We start from the raw sequence: 15,572 nt of genomic DNA on the forward strand, positions 1-15,572 counted from the left end.
GCTGCTCCAGTATCTGCCAGCAGCTTCACTATCCATTTCTTTAGCGTTAATTTTTCATACTACGATCATTACAGGTCTTCCTTACCTCCTTTATAGTCTATTACCTTTTCTCAACCCCCACTTTTCTGTTAACCTCGTTAGCCCCCATTCATTTACTACATTACTTCACCAACTACCTCCTCACTGCTGCATCCAATGGTCACCGCAGTTAAAAGGCAGCAGACACCCTCTTATGTCAGGCCTGTAACAGTCAGCACTACATCCATGAAAGTGCTGCCTACAGTACTCTTCCTCCTTCCCCATCTGGAAATCATTCTGGCAGATTGGAGGAGGGAAGGAACTAACACAAAGTATTAAAGCATTCGCTCAAAAACTCAGGACCTATCCAGTTGGCAGTTCTGGGTAATATTTGTTATTATATCTCTCTGCACTATTATTAACCTCCTAGTAGGTCTCAGAATATTAAAACACAGATATTAGGAGAATAGTTTTTGCTGTGTAAACTAATGAAATACTTACAAGCTGTCCATGCTTCTTTAACTTTGTGTTTTTTGTTTATTGGTACATTTCAGCCCATGTAATTGGTCATGAAGTGTTCTGTCACACTCTGTCTCAAACATAGTTTGTGGTTTGTCAGCACTTCCAGTACCACCTACAGCAAATGCTGAACAATGTTTGGTATAAAACCTCTAATATAGAAGGGAAACTATGGCTGCATGACAAACAGAGTTTGGATGTTTTAAAATATACTTATACAGTCAGGTCATAGAATTTCACAAAGGAATGACGACAATAAAAGAGAAATACAGTATAATCTTAACCTATACTGTATGTACAGGTAAACTTACTGTAGGGAGGTGTTTTTAAAAGGAAGAAAAAAAATCTTGTTGGTCACATCATTAACCAGACATTTAAGCCACGGTGCAGTAGCAATGCATTGTATGGGTTTATTATATGTTTCAGTCCCATAAATAGCTGCATAGAATTTTGGGAACACTGTATGAAATGAAGATGTGGGACTTTCTTTATGGTTTGACACTGAGTTGATAAAATAGTAAATTTGCTATATTAAAGCAAAAGAAGTACTGTAGTAGTTTTATTTTTTCTGAATGCAATGTTGGTAATTGGGAAGTAAATGGATTGGCTGCCACTACAGCCTATAATCAAAAGTGCTGCCAGGTGCCATGATCTCCTACCTCTGCTAAACGGATTAGCGGTCATTTCCACTTACAAGAGATTTACGATGTGAGACATCTTTTTCCCCTTTTTTTTATTTAATAGCATAAACATCCTTTTGTGATCAGTCAGGCCAGATTTTGCATAAATAACAATGATCCTGTGAATAGAGGCCGCCAATGCTAAGGAGGGGAAAATTAAGGAGATATTTCAATACCAGGAAAGGGCTCTTTATTTGTCCTAGTTTTCACTGTACAGTCTAGTTTTTCACACTGGAATTATGCAACATTGAACTTTTTACAGGTTTCAGACTCCTAATGTATCCGTATTAGCAGAATTATTGTGGAATAGACTCTCAAAAAAAATAAATTTTATATATATATATATATATATATATATATATATATATATATATATATATATATATATATATATATAGTATATAGACTGGGATGGCAGGTTGCCTAAGTGTCCTGGTATCAAAATTATTGGATTGCCAATCCCAAGGAACATTTTGACTGAAATGGAGATAAATTATGTATGGTAATGCTGTTTTTTGACTGGACTGTAAAGACTAAAGGAATGTTCCGTGTAAATGAGTAAGACTGAGTGCCAAATATTACGTGCATATTGAAATTGATGTAAAGACTGCCTGAAATACAGATGAATCCAATATGAAAAGACATATTGTTTCAATATTTTGGACAGATCTGAGATGTGACATTTTGTTTACTATTATACAGTATGTAAAAATATTAGTACGTGTCACTGTTTAATTAAAGTTAAACGTGAACAGACATTAAGAAAAAGTATAAAACTAGTAGGCTATAGAATGCCATGGTCCGAATGGCTTCCAAAAAATGAGCAAGAAAGACACAAGTTGTTTGCTGTGAAGGCTCATTCCAAATGTGAGAGTTTGAGAAATGTATTGGAGAAGGAGGGAAGAGGCTAAATGTCTCTCTCTCTGTGGCTAGATGGTAAGGAGTGAGCCGCGTAGTGGATAGATTAACTTATTGAGGTAATGGGCGCCAAGCGTGTTTCAGTTGACCAAGAGAGGAGGTGAGAAGAGAATAGTATGGATATCGTTGAATCTTGAGGAATACCAGCATTAAGTAGAAGAGGAGGATGTAACATTGAAGGATACTTATATGTTCAGTCAGTAAGGCTGGAGGTTGTTAATATAAAGCATGTTAATTTGTACATGAGGACTCCTTTTAGAAATGGGTTGGTGGCTAAGACATAATCAAAACGAGGTTTGTCATATTTTTTTCTTGATAAATGGGTCTGAACGCAGTAACATTTTGTGATCATAATAGTATTTAGTTTTTTACATGAACATGTCCCTTTTTTCTTTTACTGTAAAAACAAAGATCCACATGACCTCAATCCTAGTGTGTGTACTTGTCCAAAGGGTGAATAATCATACAATATCACTTAATGTAAAAAAAAAAATTATGAAAATACCTAGGCGAATGAGGGACCCCTTGGGGTATCATAAGTAAATAAAGGACGCCGTTTATTAAGCAAATGACATCCCAGCATGGTCATGTATAAAATGCTAGAATTCTCTGGTTGCTTATAATTATGGTTGCAAGACGAGACCTCTGATTTGAAAATAGGGAACTGTTGGCGTGCTTTTGCAGAATTTTCAGTAACCAAGACAGTTCAGATTAGACATAACTGCTCATAAAACATTAGCATGTTGATTTCAGCATTGAACCCCAAGGGGAAAAATAGCATCAAAGGGCAATGGTGTGTGGAAGGCAAAACAGACAGGTGCGTGCAGATCAATTAACAGCAAATTTCAACCTGTGGTGTGAGTAGCCCATTTTATCAAATCTGTACTGTAAGTACTGAACAGAGTATTATAGTTTAGTCTGGTTGCAGTGCATAAACCGCTCGTCTCGCCTAGCAATGTACATTTGCAAGTTCAGTAGTGCAAAGAACACGGGCAATGTACTAGTGAGCAATGGAGGAAGGTGACATGGTCAGATGAATCATTCTTCTTGACAAGCAGACAAATGCGAATGTGACAACAAACTAAAGAGTTACATCCCTGAGTGCTTGTTTTTTGTAATGTTGTGGGGTGCATTTCCTTGTATGGTTTGCGTAGTTATTCCTTTACTACATTTAAATGGTGATAGGCATCGACTGTGCCTTATAAGTGATCGTCTTCATCCCATGTTACTACATTTCTTTTCTAACAGGAGGGGTGTCTTCTAGAATAACAGGGCCTTTCCCCTCGCCCCCATACTCAGAGTATGTGTGGTTGCCCCATGGTTTGATGAGAATAATATTGTTAACCAAATGTCATGACCATCTCACACAACAGATCTGGACTAAATCGAGCATTTATAAGCTACTTTGGAAAGATGTCTGAGACAGTGTTTTTTCTACCATCATCAACCAGGCAACAGTTGAGTGACTTTCTTGTGGAAGACTGGTGCATAAGCTGCATGTTTTCTGCACAGTACCAGACATTTGTAGACTAAATGCCTTGACGCACGTAGGCCATACTTGTCGTTTGTGGTTCAGTAAAACCTTACTAAGTGACTATATTTTAGCGCTTTGATATTTTCTTGGTAAGATGTGTGTGTCTACGTATGTAAAACACATAGTATACTGTATATAAGGATTCATAAAATGCATTCAGAAGAACAATGTATTACTCTAAACTTAACTAAACATTGTATGTTTTTGATTGTTGGGGATGGTGCATTTCCCTTCTGTTATGATATTGTGTTTTTACAGTGCTTTATAGTCACATTAATTTCTTCACACTTCTGTCAGTTTCAGCATGGCCAAAGGAACAACCCCTGCCGTGTGCCGCCATTGGTCAATCGGCAAAGTTGGAGATGGTGTAAATTGTTGAAAATGACTACATTGACAGTGTTAGGTTTGGGGTTTTTTATCTCGATTGTTCAGATAGCTGCAAAAAATAAAATTCTGCTGTAAGGTATAATAATGTAATTAAATTGTGTTCTACATAGTGTGGAAATACAGATGTTTGCTGGAAAAAAACTGTTTATTTTTGAAGTAACTTCATATGTAAATTATACAATGTTTTTTGTTAACCAAATGCATCACTAATGTTACAACCATATTTTGTTATACTTATGAGTAAATTGGGCATTCTTTAAAAGTTGTCTACTTGTTTTCTTGCCTACTTGAAAAACTGGTAAATGTCACTGTCTATTTTCTCATTTGCAGCATAAGAAAGTTGCCAATCACAATGGTTCTGTGACTTGTTTCTCACCTTAAACAAACGTTAAATGCTAAAGTTATTGTTATCGCTTTACTGGATTATGTAAGCATTTTCTTTACAGTAATGTTCAGAATTTACACCCTTACCTTTATTCATGTGCAAGGTTCTATCACTGTTTTTATGGATAGATCAGCTATACAATCTCAATTCAAGTTAAGGTACGAACACTGTAAGGAAAAAATACAGATGTTCTAGTGCTAGTCTGAATAACTGTTGCAAGGGTAGTCAAAGGCTTTCAACAACCTTGTGAAACATTTAGTCTGTAGATCTCACTGCATCCGTTATATAAGGCATACTGTTGGCCAAATGCTTTAAATAGACAGCAACTGCAACAGTGACATATGTGGGATAAAAGTAATTACTTAACTACTTAAAAAAAACACACTGAGTAGAATAAAAAGGATAATCAATTATATGCCTTATTTTTTTCTTTTAAAATATGCCACGGTAATTTACAATTAATTCTATACAGCATTCAATTCTTAGTTTAAGGATATTGTGGGAGGCAGTGTTTGGTCTATTTATGTGATTATGTTTTTGAGAACAGGGTGCATGTGAGGGGTAGGCTTGTGATGTAAGCAGGAAAATGGGAATTGGATACTTCAAGCTGCATGGTAACCTCCAATGCCAAAGCTGGCAGTCATGGCTCTTGTGAAACTTATGTAGGAGAATTGTGATGTCAAACCTGTATAGAATGTGGTTCACATCCCTCTTCCTACATGAGGGCAAACAGTTGAGTAATGTAAAATCTGACTACAGTTTATTTGCTTGTTTTGCCCCATTACCCTTTTTTTTTTTTTTTTTTTTAAATTCGTACTTCTCTGAAGCATTAATATAATATTCACATAGTCTATAAAACTGTTGCCTACCTGATTTGTGTTTTCTGTTATAGTAAACTCTCCCACATAACACCTCGGTTTTATATATGACTTGTCTTTGGAGAGCTATTACTTTACTTTTCAAATTGTTCTGTGAAAGAAAATGCACACCCTGTTGTTTGTAGATACATGAATCTTAAAATCATCACTACTAGAACTCGCTATACTCATGGTAGAGCAATAGGACTTTGGGGACTAATACTGCATATTTTTCTGAGTTGCTTGAGTTTTGCTTCCTTTTTTGTCCTGAGTAATTGTGTTCATATTTTCAAATTAAATCTTGTCTAGAAGTTGCCAAAAAATGTGATCCCAACATACCAAAGGGACGAAATGCTGTAGTCCAGTGATGCCGATATTTAACCTTTTGGCCTCAGCGCTAGGTGCTATCTTTGGTGCAAGCCTTATATTGCCCATCGTGCCAAGAACTTACTGGGAACTTAATGCTATGGGAATGCTTCTGTGCTCCAGTTACTTGAAAAACTCTCAACGTAGAAGACGGAGGCTGAATTAATTAGCCAAGAGTTTCCATAGTAGCCTTGCGTGCTGTTTTTATGCCCACATTATCATTATCATTTACAGCTATTAAAACCTCACTCATTTTTGCAGCACGTGATGCTACTGCAGCACCTCTGCGCATGTAAGCAGCCCAAAAATGTTTGGAGCAAGCTATATACAGTTCTGGAAAGAAAACCTGCTGCAATCTTCAAGTGACTAATGACTTGGCAGATAGTGAATATTTCAGCAGGATAATGATCCAAAACCACACTAAAGTGGCCTAAATACAAAATGAAAACGGCAGGTACTTACTAAAATAGACTCACTATTGTAATTACAGCTAAAGGTGCTTCGACCAAGTATTTTTTCATTTTCCTTTATTATTTTCAGATAATATTACCTGCTGACTATGTTAGCTAATTCTCACATTAACATTTATATACCATTAATAACATTAAGGAACGTGTATCTGCTATTGAAAAATTTCTGTTTGAGAATCCGCTATATACTGGTCTACCTTTACATTATTTCTTAATATTGCTGGGATTTACTTTGAAATATAAATACTTTTCATGAATGCAATTATTTACAGGTTGCTGGTACCGTGATGCCCTGGGCCATGGCACCTTTTATTCTAGTGTATATATATGTACTCCTTTGAAAAATTGTATACACTGGATTCCAGTGTTCAAAACAAACTTTTATACTAAACTTGATCTAGGGATCCTCTCTCCAAAGAGTTTAAACCTTGTTTTTGATTTAGGCACATTTCTGGAAAATTAAAATAAACCAAGTCAATGAAAGCGCCGTTTAAGTGCGCAGACCCGTTCACCATTACATTTCTTAGTGTACACGAATATTTTACTGACACTCTGAACATACCTATCATGGGTTATCTAAACAAAAAAAAATTAGCTGCCATTGCAATTTTTTTTTCCTGTATTCCATATGGATTTATTCATCTGCTCTTTTTTTGCTAAGCAGAATTGTGCATTGATCATTATGTTTCACAATATTGGTCTTATTCTGATTTAATTTTGATTCTCTGAAGCCTTTTATTCCTTGAAACAGGGAATGTCTGTCTTATCTGTTTTCCCTCCTGACTACTTACCTGGAGAGGGAACACCTGCAGCCTAATTAATTATTTATGTCAGTATCACAAATTATAAACTTGTTACTGAATTTGTCTACTTATTATTTTCAGCATTTACTGACTACTTAATTTAAATTAACTATTTTCTCCGGATTTCCTATCTATGGGACCGAGGAATACTCTGGGGATCAAATCAACACCGCCTTTCGTCCAGAGGGATAATTCAATTTCCTGCAGACCATCTTCTCGAGATCCGCAGATCAGACTGATCCTGTTATTGCCAATACTGTGCCCTGAAAAACTTCAACCTTTGGCTATTTTTGTGCATATGACCGCTACTGACTTTGATAACAAATCATTTAATTTTTCTGATGGACAGTTGCATCTCTGAGCAGCCTGAAAAAAACAAACTGTATGACTATCATTATCAATCATTTTATCAATCATCACTTTCAATCTACATGGTACAACTTTGTAGATCTTGATATAGCCCATGTACATGTGACACATTATATTGTGATACCTCCAATGTTGTGTTGAGGGGTCGCATCACATTCTACATACATAGCAAAAGCAAAACATTTACCAGAAACATTTCTGGCACTGCAAATACCAAAGCTTATCAGCAGCACAAAATGTTATATAATGCAACTTCTAAGGCCAGCTACTTTAAAGCAAAAATATATATATGATACTTTACTCATTAAAAAAACCTCAGCCAACACTAATTTCAAATAAATTCCATAGGTGGGGCAATAAATCAGACAAATTATTAGCCAACCCTAGTTAGGGCCTCAGAAAACAACTTTGGTCATTTCCGTACACTGGGACAATACAAAGTAACTTATACTATTGCTATATGTGGCACAATTATGCAATACTATAAAGCACTCTACACAGCAGGTCAGGACAATTAAAGAGATGGAATACAGTTTTTACAGTAAGCCAAAACTTTAGACTAAAGAGAGGCTGATTTTGGATTAGGCAACTACATATATAAGCAAATGATATTTACTGAAAAATCCTTTTGAATGGTATGTTGTGCAGCTCCTCCTCCTCCTTGACCTCTTGTAGTAACCTCACAAGCTGGCCCTGAAAATAATTAACTGACAACTTGTAAAGGATTACTATGCTACCATGGAATATTTAGAGGAAAATGATTTATTGGTAAATATACTTGCTTATTTACTCTTTAATTATCCATGGCAGCCTACAAAATGTGGCATACACAAGCAATGTGTGACAAGAAAAGTGGCTCTAAAACCAATCAATGCTAGTAATGCATAATTTCAACTTTCATTTTTGTGACTGCCTGAAGAATTTTTCTCACAACCTGGATATCAGTAAAAGATGTCACTTTCAACAGATAATACTTTGCGAAGATGGGAATATTTGACCACCCCATTGCTTTGCAGAGATACACTGTTGATGCCTGCTCCATACAAGCCCATGAACGACTGACAAAGAACTAGTCTTACTACTTTGTTGTAGACAGATAGACAGAGATTGCTCTGGCTAGGCCCAATGTAGCTTTTTCTCTTTGTCTTTAGCTGGTTGTAGACAGAGGGATGCAAGTATAATTTTCTGATAAGGTGGAAACTACTTTAGGTAGTAAAGCAGGATTAGCTTTCACTACTGCCTTGTCGATTATAGATAGAAGTTAAAACATAGAATTTGATGGCAGATAAGAAAGCCTTTTTTCTGGTTAAGACATACTGTCTCGTACAGAGTCAGAACACCAAGGATCTTTAGCTGCTGAGAGGGCACAGATGACTCCTCTCCATATTTATGATCCAGTCGTGTACTTGCAGAAATTATATTATCTGGGCTGTTTTGATTTAAATGATGTGTTCTAGCGTCCCTGACACTAGGATGTTGTCTAGAGAAGACCAACGAGTGATCCCTTGCTTTCTAAATTCTGCTACAAGGGTAAATAATACCTTGATGAAGGTCTTTGTGGTTGTAGCAAGACTATAGGGAAGACAGGTAAATTGGAATGATGACCCAGAACCTGCAGAATAAATGGTGTTCCACAGGGATATGAAAATAAGTACCCTGAAGATCTATGGAATTCCCCTTTGTCTTTTGAAGTGAGAATAGAATTTTTAGACTTCATATGAATTTGCGTTAATAAACGGATTCCGTTGGCTCAGAACCAGGAGGGTTTGAAAACCCTAAGTGTTTCGTCATCGGGAAGAGACTGGAATAAATGCCTGTGGCCTTCTGGACTAGTGGAACAATGTAAATTTACCATCGCCTTCTGTAACATTTGCAGATTGATATGTGGGGCTTCCAATTCTACTGAATTGAAATTGGTATTTGGTGAAAATATTTAATCTGGTAACATAATGGAATTCACTCTTGTTTACCCTGTTGACAATATCTTGAACTGAAAGCATCTAAGTGTGTCTAAATTTCTCCATAGCCCCTGCAATCATCTCACCCACTTTATTTAATGTGTATTGTGTCATGCGATATTAATTGAGGTCTTCTGTCCTGGCCTCTTCTGTTCTATAGTTCTGAAAGCCCAAAAAGGCTGTTTCGGTCCACTGGCACCACCTCGCCCAATGTTTTGCCTTTCAGGCCTATAGCTCTTTGCTTCCAATGGGAAGTGAAACCTCTTGCCTTTCGATCTTGTGGCAAATGGTGGGATTTACCCCCAGTGATCTTCAGGTTCATAGCGTCTAGTTCAGGGTTGTCCAACCCGCGGGCTGCATGCGGCCCAGCACGCCTGTAAATGTGGCCCAGAAGGAGTTTTGGTTGTGGCAAGGGGGCAGCACTGTTAATGGAAAAAAAAAATCCTGCAAAAAAATAGAAAAGAAAATACTTACCTTGCAGTCACGTGGTCACGTCAGCTGGTACTCCGGCTCCCTCCCTTGTCTCCTCCTCCGTGCGGTGCTCGCAGTGAATGTCGGGCGTGATGTCATCACACCCCCAACATCCATTGCGGAGTGCAGCACAGAGGAGTCACCCGCGCTAGAAGAACAATCAGCAGCACAGAATTGGAGAAAAGAGAAGAGGACATGAGAACAAGCCGATTAAAAGGTAAGTTAAGGGGGATTTTTTTTATTATTTCAAGGGACGCTGACCAGTGAATAAAAGTCACCTGGTCCTGGAGCATCATGGACCTTATCTCCCTGCTACATACTTCTACTTGTAATACTAATGGGGCATTATATATTATTCTCTTTGGCCCATTATAAGTTGTTATCCCTTAACTAACATAGTGGTGTAATTAGCAAAACAGGTCACAATTTGGGGTCACAGTGATGTATATGTCAGGTACCGCAGGCCTGATCAGGGCACCCTGATATACAATGCCTGGCTTAAATGCACTTTATTGATATTGCATCGAAACAATACAAAAAGTGATTATAGTATAATAAATAGAGAGGATTTTTTGAACAGAGCGATTGAAAGGTAAGTATAGGGGGATTTGAAAAAAAAGTGATCTATATATACATCACTTTTTTTCTCGTGTGTATGTGTATATATATATATATATATATATGTATGTTAACTATGTTTTCTATGTTTTTTTTGGATGATCAGCTATCGTTATTGTTAGTGTATTTTATGTGCGGCCCAAACCAACTCGTCGTCTTCCAATGTGGCCCAGGGAGGCTAAAAGGTTGGACACCCCTGGTCTAGTTTATCACCAAAGAGTGGAAAACCTTCAAAGGGAAGCCTTGCTAAATGTTTCTTGGTGGGAAAAACAATAGTGTCCAGTAATGCTTCACAGAGGAAACACAGCCAGTAATACTGGTGTGGGGACCAATTGGGCACAATCTCCATTTTGGAGTCCTTGAACCCGGAAATGGTGTGTGCGCGCAGTAAGCTGATGCAAGCGATAATACTCCAAATTAATCTCCACCTGCATTTGCAACCATTCTAGCACTTTGGTCCAGTCTTCAAAAACCTGTTACTATCATAGACCTATTTTCTATAGAATATAATGGTAAAAAGTAAATTCCAAAACCTTTGCGCTGCAGCGAAGGATGAGGCAGAAATGCCCCCTCTCACCCTTGAACTTAATCAGACATTTGACACTTACATAATTTCCAGGTATCAAAACAGAAAATGGAGGGCTCAAAAGTGCAACGTTTTTGGACAGCCTCATTTTATTTACTTTGAATTAATTAATAGACTTTTTGTTTTCAGAGTTTACCATAAATATTGATGAAACACTGTCAATGTTTGGCCAGATAAGACAGGTCTGGTGATAGGACTTACCTTTTCATTGGGCCTGAAAGTATATAACCTACCTGGGAGTGGTGCTTATGTTACACCACAATAGACTTGTTTTTTTAGGTAATCTTAAACCAGTCAATCGCTAAGTCAAAAGAGAATACTGTCTTGGAAGGATTTAAACAAACTGGATTATTTTTCTTGTCTGTTCTGCATCTGCTTATTCCCACACTGATCATTTATTCCCTGGCTATCCTCAATTATGTCCTTTTTATACTTTTGCAATCTGTTCAGTGTGGCATGTCAGATTGTGTACAGTGGTTGCTTAACCTTGAGCAATATTACGCCCTTAATGAGACTTCTTTTTTTTCCATTTTTTTATCTTGAGCGGAGTCTTCGGTTGCTAGGTAACCAATTCTACAGCCATTCTTTCTGTCTGACATGAAGCCATAGTGTTTTGCTTTCTGCAGTTCACTTTTCATTCTGTATAGTGTTATGTAGTTGATGTTTCTCATAGCAGACCAAGCGCTCTGGACACACCTTTCTGTTATTAGCTGTTTTGTATTGGTGTTTCACGTTCCATTTTGCCATTATATGATTACAGCTGCTTGGGAGCAGGGGGGAGTGAACAGGGATTATATAGTGGAGTTGTATGTGGTGTTTTATGTGTCTTGATAAAGGACAATGTAACATTGATGTTTTTTAAATAATAAAGTCTTTGAACAATCTCTCTCTCTACACTGATCAGCCACAACATTAAAAACACTGAAGTGAATAACATTGATTATCTTGTTGCAATGGCACCTGTCATGGGGTGGGATATTATAGGCAGCAAGTGAACAGTCAGTTCTTGAAGTTGATGTGTTGGATGCAGGAAAAATAGGCAAGTGTAAGGATCAGAGCGACAAAATGGCAGGTCTTGTGGGGTTTTCCCGGCATGCAGTATTTAGTACCTACCAATAGTAGTCCAAGGAAAGGTAACCATTGACGTGGTCATGGGTGTCCAAGGCTCATTGATACATGTGGGGAGTGAAGGTTAGCCCATCTGATCCAAACCCACATCAGAACTACTGCAGCACAAATTGCGAAAAATTTCATGCTGGCTATGATAGGAAGGTGTCAGAACAAATGGTGCATCGCAGCTTGCTGCATAGCCACAGACTGGTCATAGTGCCCATGCTTATTCCTGACCACTGCCTAAAGTAACTTCAGTGGTCACTTGAGCGCCAGAACTGGACCATGGAGCAATAGAAGAAAGTAACCTGGTCTGATGAATCACATTTATTTTTCCATCATGTGGATGGCTGGGTTACATATGCGCCATTTACCTAAGAAAGAGATGGCACCAGGATACACTTTGGGAAGCCGGTGGAGGTAGTGTGATGCTCTGGCAATGTTCTACTGGGAAGCTTTGGGTACTGGCATTCACATGGATCTTTTACACGTACCACCTTCCTAAACATTGTTGCAGACCAAGTATACTCCTTCATGGCGATGATATTCTCTGATGACAGTGGCCTCTTTCAGCAGGATAATGCGCCCTGCCTCACTGCAAAAATTGTTCAAGAATGGTTTGAGGAACATGACAAAGAGTTTAAGGTGTTGACTTGGCCTCCAAATACCACAGATCTCACTCCATGCAGCTGGAAAAGTAAGTCTGAGCCTTGACGGGGCAGAGTTGTTTTTGTGACACCAAGGGGCCTACATAATATTAGATGGTTTTAATGTTGAGGCTGATCAGTGTATATATTGATAAAGAGAAAATTTAGAATTGGCAGTATGGACATTTTTAAGTGAATAGCCAGGTGATGCCTAAGCCCCCATAAGGGTTAGTATAATATCCTCCGTTGCATATAAGTGAATCTCGTTGATTTTGAAAAATAATAATCAAAATTTGTGTTTGTTACAGATTTACACTATTCATTGATTGATATCATTGCAGTTACTGTTATCTGTTAGTTACCTTTGCAAGTTTAGAATCACAAACAGGCAAAATCAATGATCTTCCTATAGTAATTTGCACAAAAGTTTTATTGATTTAGCATAAGTAGTTTTTTGGTTTAATGTTCTTTTAAATATCTGTTTAGAAATGATGTAATAGGTTTCAAATATACAGATAAAATACTGTACTATTCTGGATTTCTCATTTTAAAAATGTTATGATCCTTGTTCCTGTTCCTTTGAAACGTGTTCTCTATACCTGTTAGAAGCAGCATCCAATGACACCAGGGGGTAAATGTATTAATCTCCGGATTCTTCAACTCCCGCGAGTTCGGCGTCTTCGGCGCTTAAATTTAAAGCGGCGCTGCCTTGTAAAGGGAACTTCCCTTTACAAGGCAGCGCCGCTTTAAATTTAAGCGCCGAAGACGCCGAACTCGCGGGAGTTGAAGAATCCGGAGATTAATACATTTACCCCCAGATGGCAGTAGCCAGCAGTAAACACTGTTTCTCTTGCCATTATGCCAGCAATCTATAAAAACAGCTAAAGCTAAATGACAGAAGCAGCATAACATATTTTTTTTTAGCAGAAAATAGATGCATTCATAGCTGTTAAATTTCAATTATTTTTAAATGTAGAGAAAAAGTTAAAATTGGAAAAAATTAAAAAAATACTTTGAGCTGGTCTCCTCAATTTGGAAAAAAACAATTTGCATGCACACTTTAGTTACCAACAGCCATGAAATAGGTTTGTAAAATAAATGTTCATGTCAGAATGAAACTAAACCGGTGAGATGCTTGATACAGCCTACCTGGGGCACCCTGCCATCTCAAATTCCCCTATATCTCTTCCGTCCTGGCTGCAGTCAGGGATGGAGGCACCATTGAGACACGGTATGGTGATTAATTTCCAGATTCACATGCTGTACTGTGGATCTCTTAGTGTCGCAGCAGTGTCATGATCAGTCTCATCATGTGAGACTAAGCTTAGCACTGCACCACAGCAAGCTAGAGCTATCTAACCTGTTATGTTTATTGCTGCTATTGCCTGCTCAGCTCTGGGCTCCTAAGTTTTGGCTCTGGCTCCTCACTCTTTTAAGGAATTTGTTTACCGTTTGGACTGTCTTGAGCCGTACCACCTGCGGTCGCACAGTTTGACCATACCTAGCGGCAAGGGTAGACTGAGGATACTTCAAATTGTGTTTGACCTCTCAAAAAACACAGAATGGCTGCGGAGCATCTTCTTTCTACCCCTTGGAGATCATACCCAATAACCATGAGACTGGGAGTAAGGATGTTCACAAGAATGCTCTATGTATTGTACAGAGATCAATAGAATGTTTTTTATATTGTGATTGCTTATTGCGTTGCTGTCTGCATTGTATTTCAGTCATTAAGATGCTCTCTGTGTTGTATATTGGTCACTAGAATGCTTCAAGATTTATTTCTCTCTTTTATAGAGGTCCCTAGTATTTTCTCTTTATTGTATAGAGGTCACTAGAATGCTCTCATGGCCAAAAGTTTTTGGCACATGCTCATTGTATTTCTCATTTCAAAGTTATGGGCATTGATATGGAGTTGATCCCCCTTTGTGCTGTTTTAATAACCTCCATTTTTCAGTGAAGATATTCCTCTAGATGTTTTGTAGTTGATATGGGCATTTTCTTCAGCAACAAGAGCATTAGTGATATTGGACACTGATGTTGGGTGATTAGGTTTAACTTGCAGTTGCATTCCCATTCATCCCAAAGATTTTAGATGGATTGAAGTAAGGGCTCTCCCACACTGATCTCAACAAACTATTTTTACATGGACTTCGCCTAGTGCACATGGTCACTGTCATACTGGAACAGGAAAGGGCCAAAGTAAGTAACGGGCCTTCTCCAAACTGTTGCATAGCCACAAAGGAAGGACCAATTCCATATTAATGCCCAAATTTTGGAATGAGATGTTCAACAAGCAGGTGTTCACATATCTTTTGACAGAGAGCATTCTAGTAACCTCTAAACAGAGTTGTCTCTAATGTCTTTCTATGTTGCAGCATTAAGTACCCCCTTTTAGTAAATCTAAGAGGCCTACCCCCAACAATGATAAACTTTCCCAGACCATTATTCCTCCTCCACCAAACTTTACAGTTGGCATTATGCATTTGGGCTGGAAATATTCACTGGTATCCACCAAACCCTGATCCACCCATTGACAATGCATTTCCACTGATCCAGAGTCCTTTGGTTGCGTGCTTTATACAACTGTAGCTGATGCTTGGCATTACACATGCTGATCTTGGGCTTGTGTGCTGCTTCTCGACCACGGAAACATTTCTAAGGTTTAGAACTTGGCAGTGATAGTTGCAATTGAGGATATACTATTTTTACTCACTCCAACATATAGCGGTCCAGTTCTGTCAGCACTTTGTGGCTATTTTAACACTTTTCCCTTTTCATTTACATTCAGACTGTTCAGTATTAGGGACAAAGCACTACCCTCATGTCTTGTGACAGTTTATACTGCACTATATTTCACTGTCTGGGGCCAATGC

The 15,572-nt window shown here is 38.1% G+C and overlaps 1 protein-coding gene across 2 annotated transcripts in view; it reads left to right on the plus strand.

Moving 5' to 3' along the window:
- Positions 1–4,318, plus strand: part of ASZ1 (ankyrin repeat, SAM and basic leucine zipper domain containing 1) — a 165,297-nt gene extending 160,979 nt beyond the window's left edge. For both annotated transcript variants that reach the window (XM_075208977.1, XM_075208976.1), the window contains exon 13: positions 3,967–4,318. In XM_075208977.1, coding sequence (XP_075065078.1) covers positions 3,967–4,131 — 165 coding nt within the window. In that variant the 3' untranslated portion in view covers positions 4,132–4,318. The remainder of the gene's footprint in view (positions 1–3,966) is intronic.
- The last annotated feature ends 11,254 nt before the right edge of the window (positions 4,319–15,572 follow it).

Source organism: Mixophyes fleayi, chromosome 4, assembly GCF_038048845.1.
Source record: "Mixophyes fleayi isolate aMixFle1 chromosome 4, aMixFle1.hap1, whole genome shotgun sequence".
Lineage (NCBI taxonomy): Eukaryota > Metazoa > Chordata > Amphibia > Anura > Limnodynastidae > Mixophyes > Mixophyes fleayi.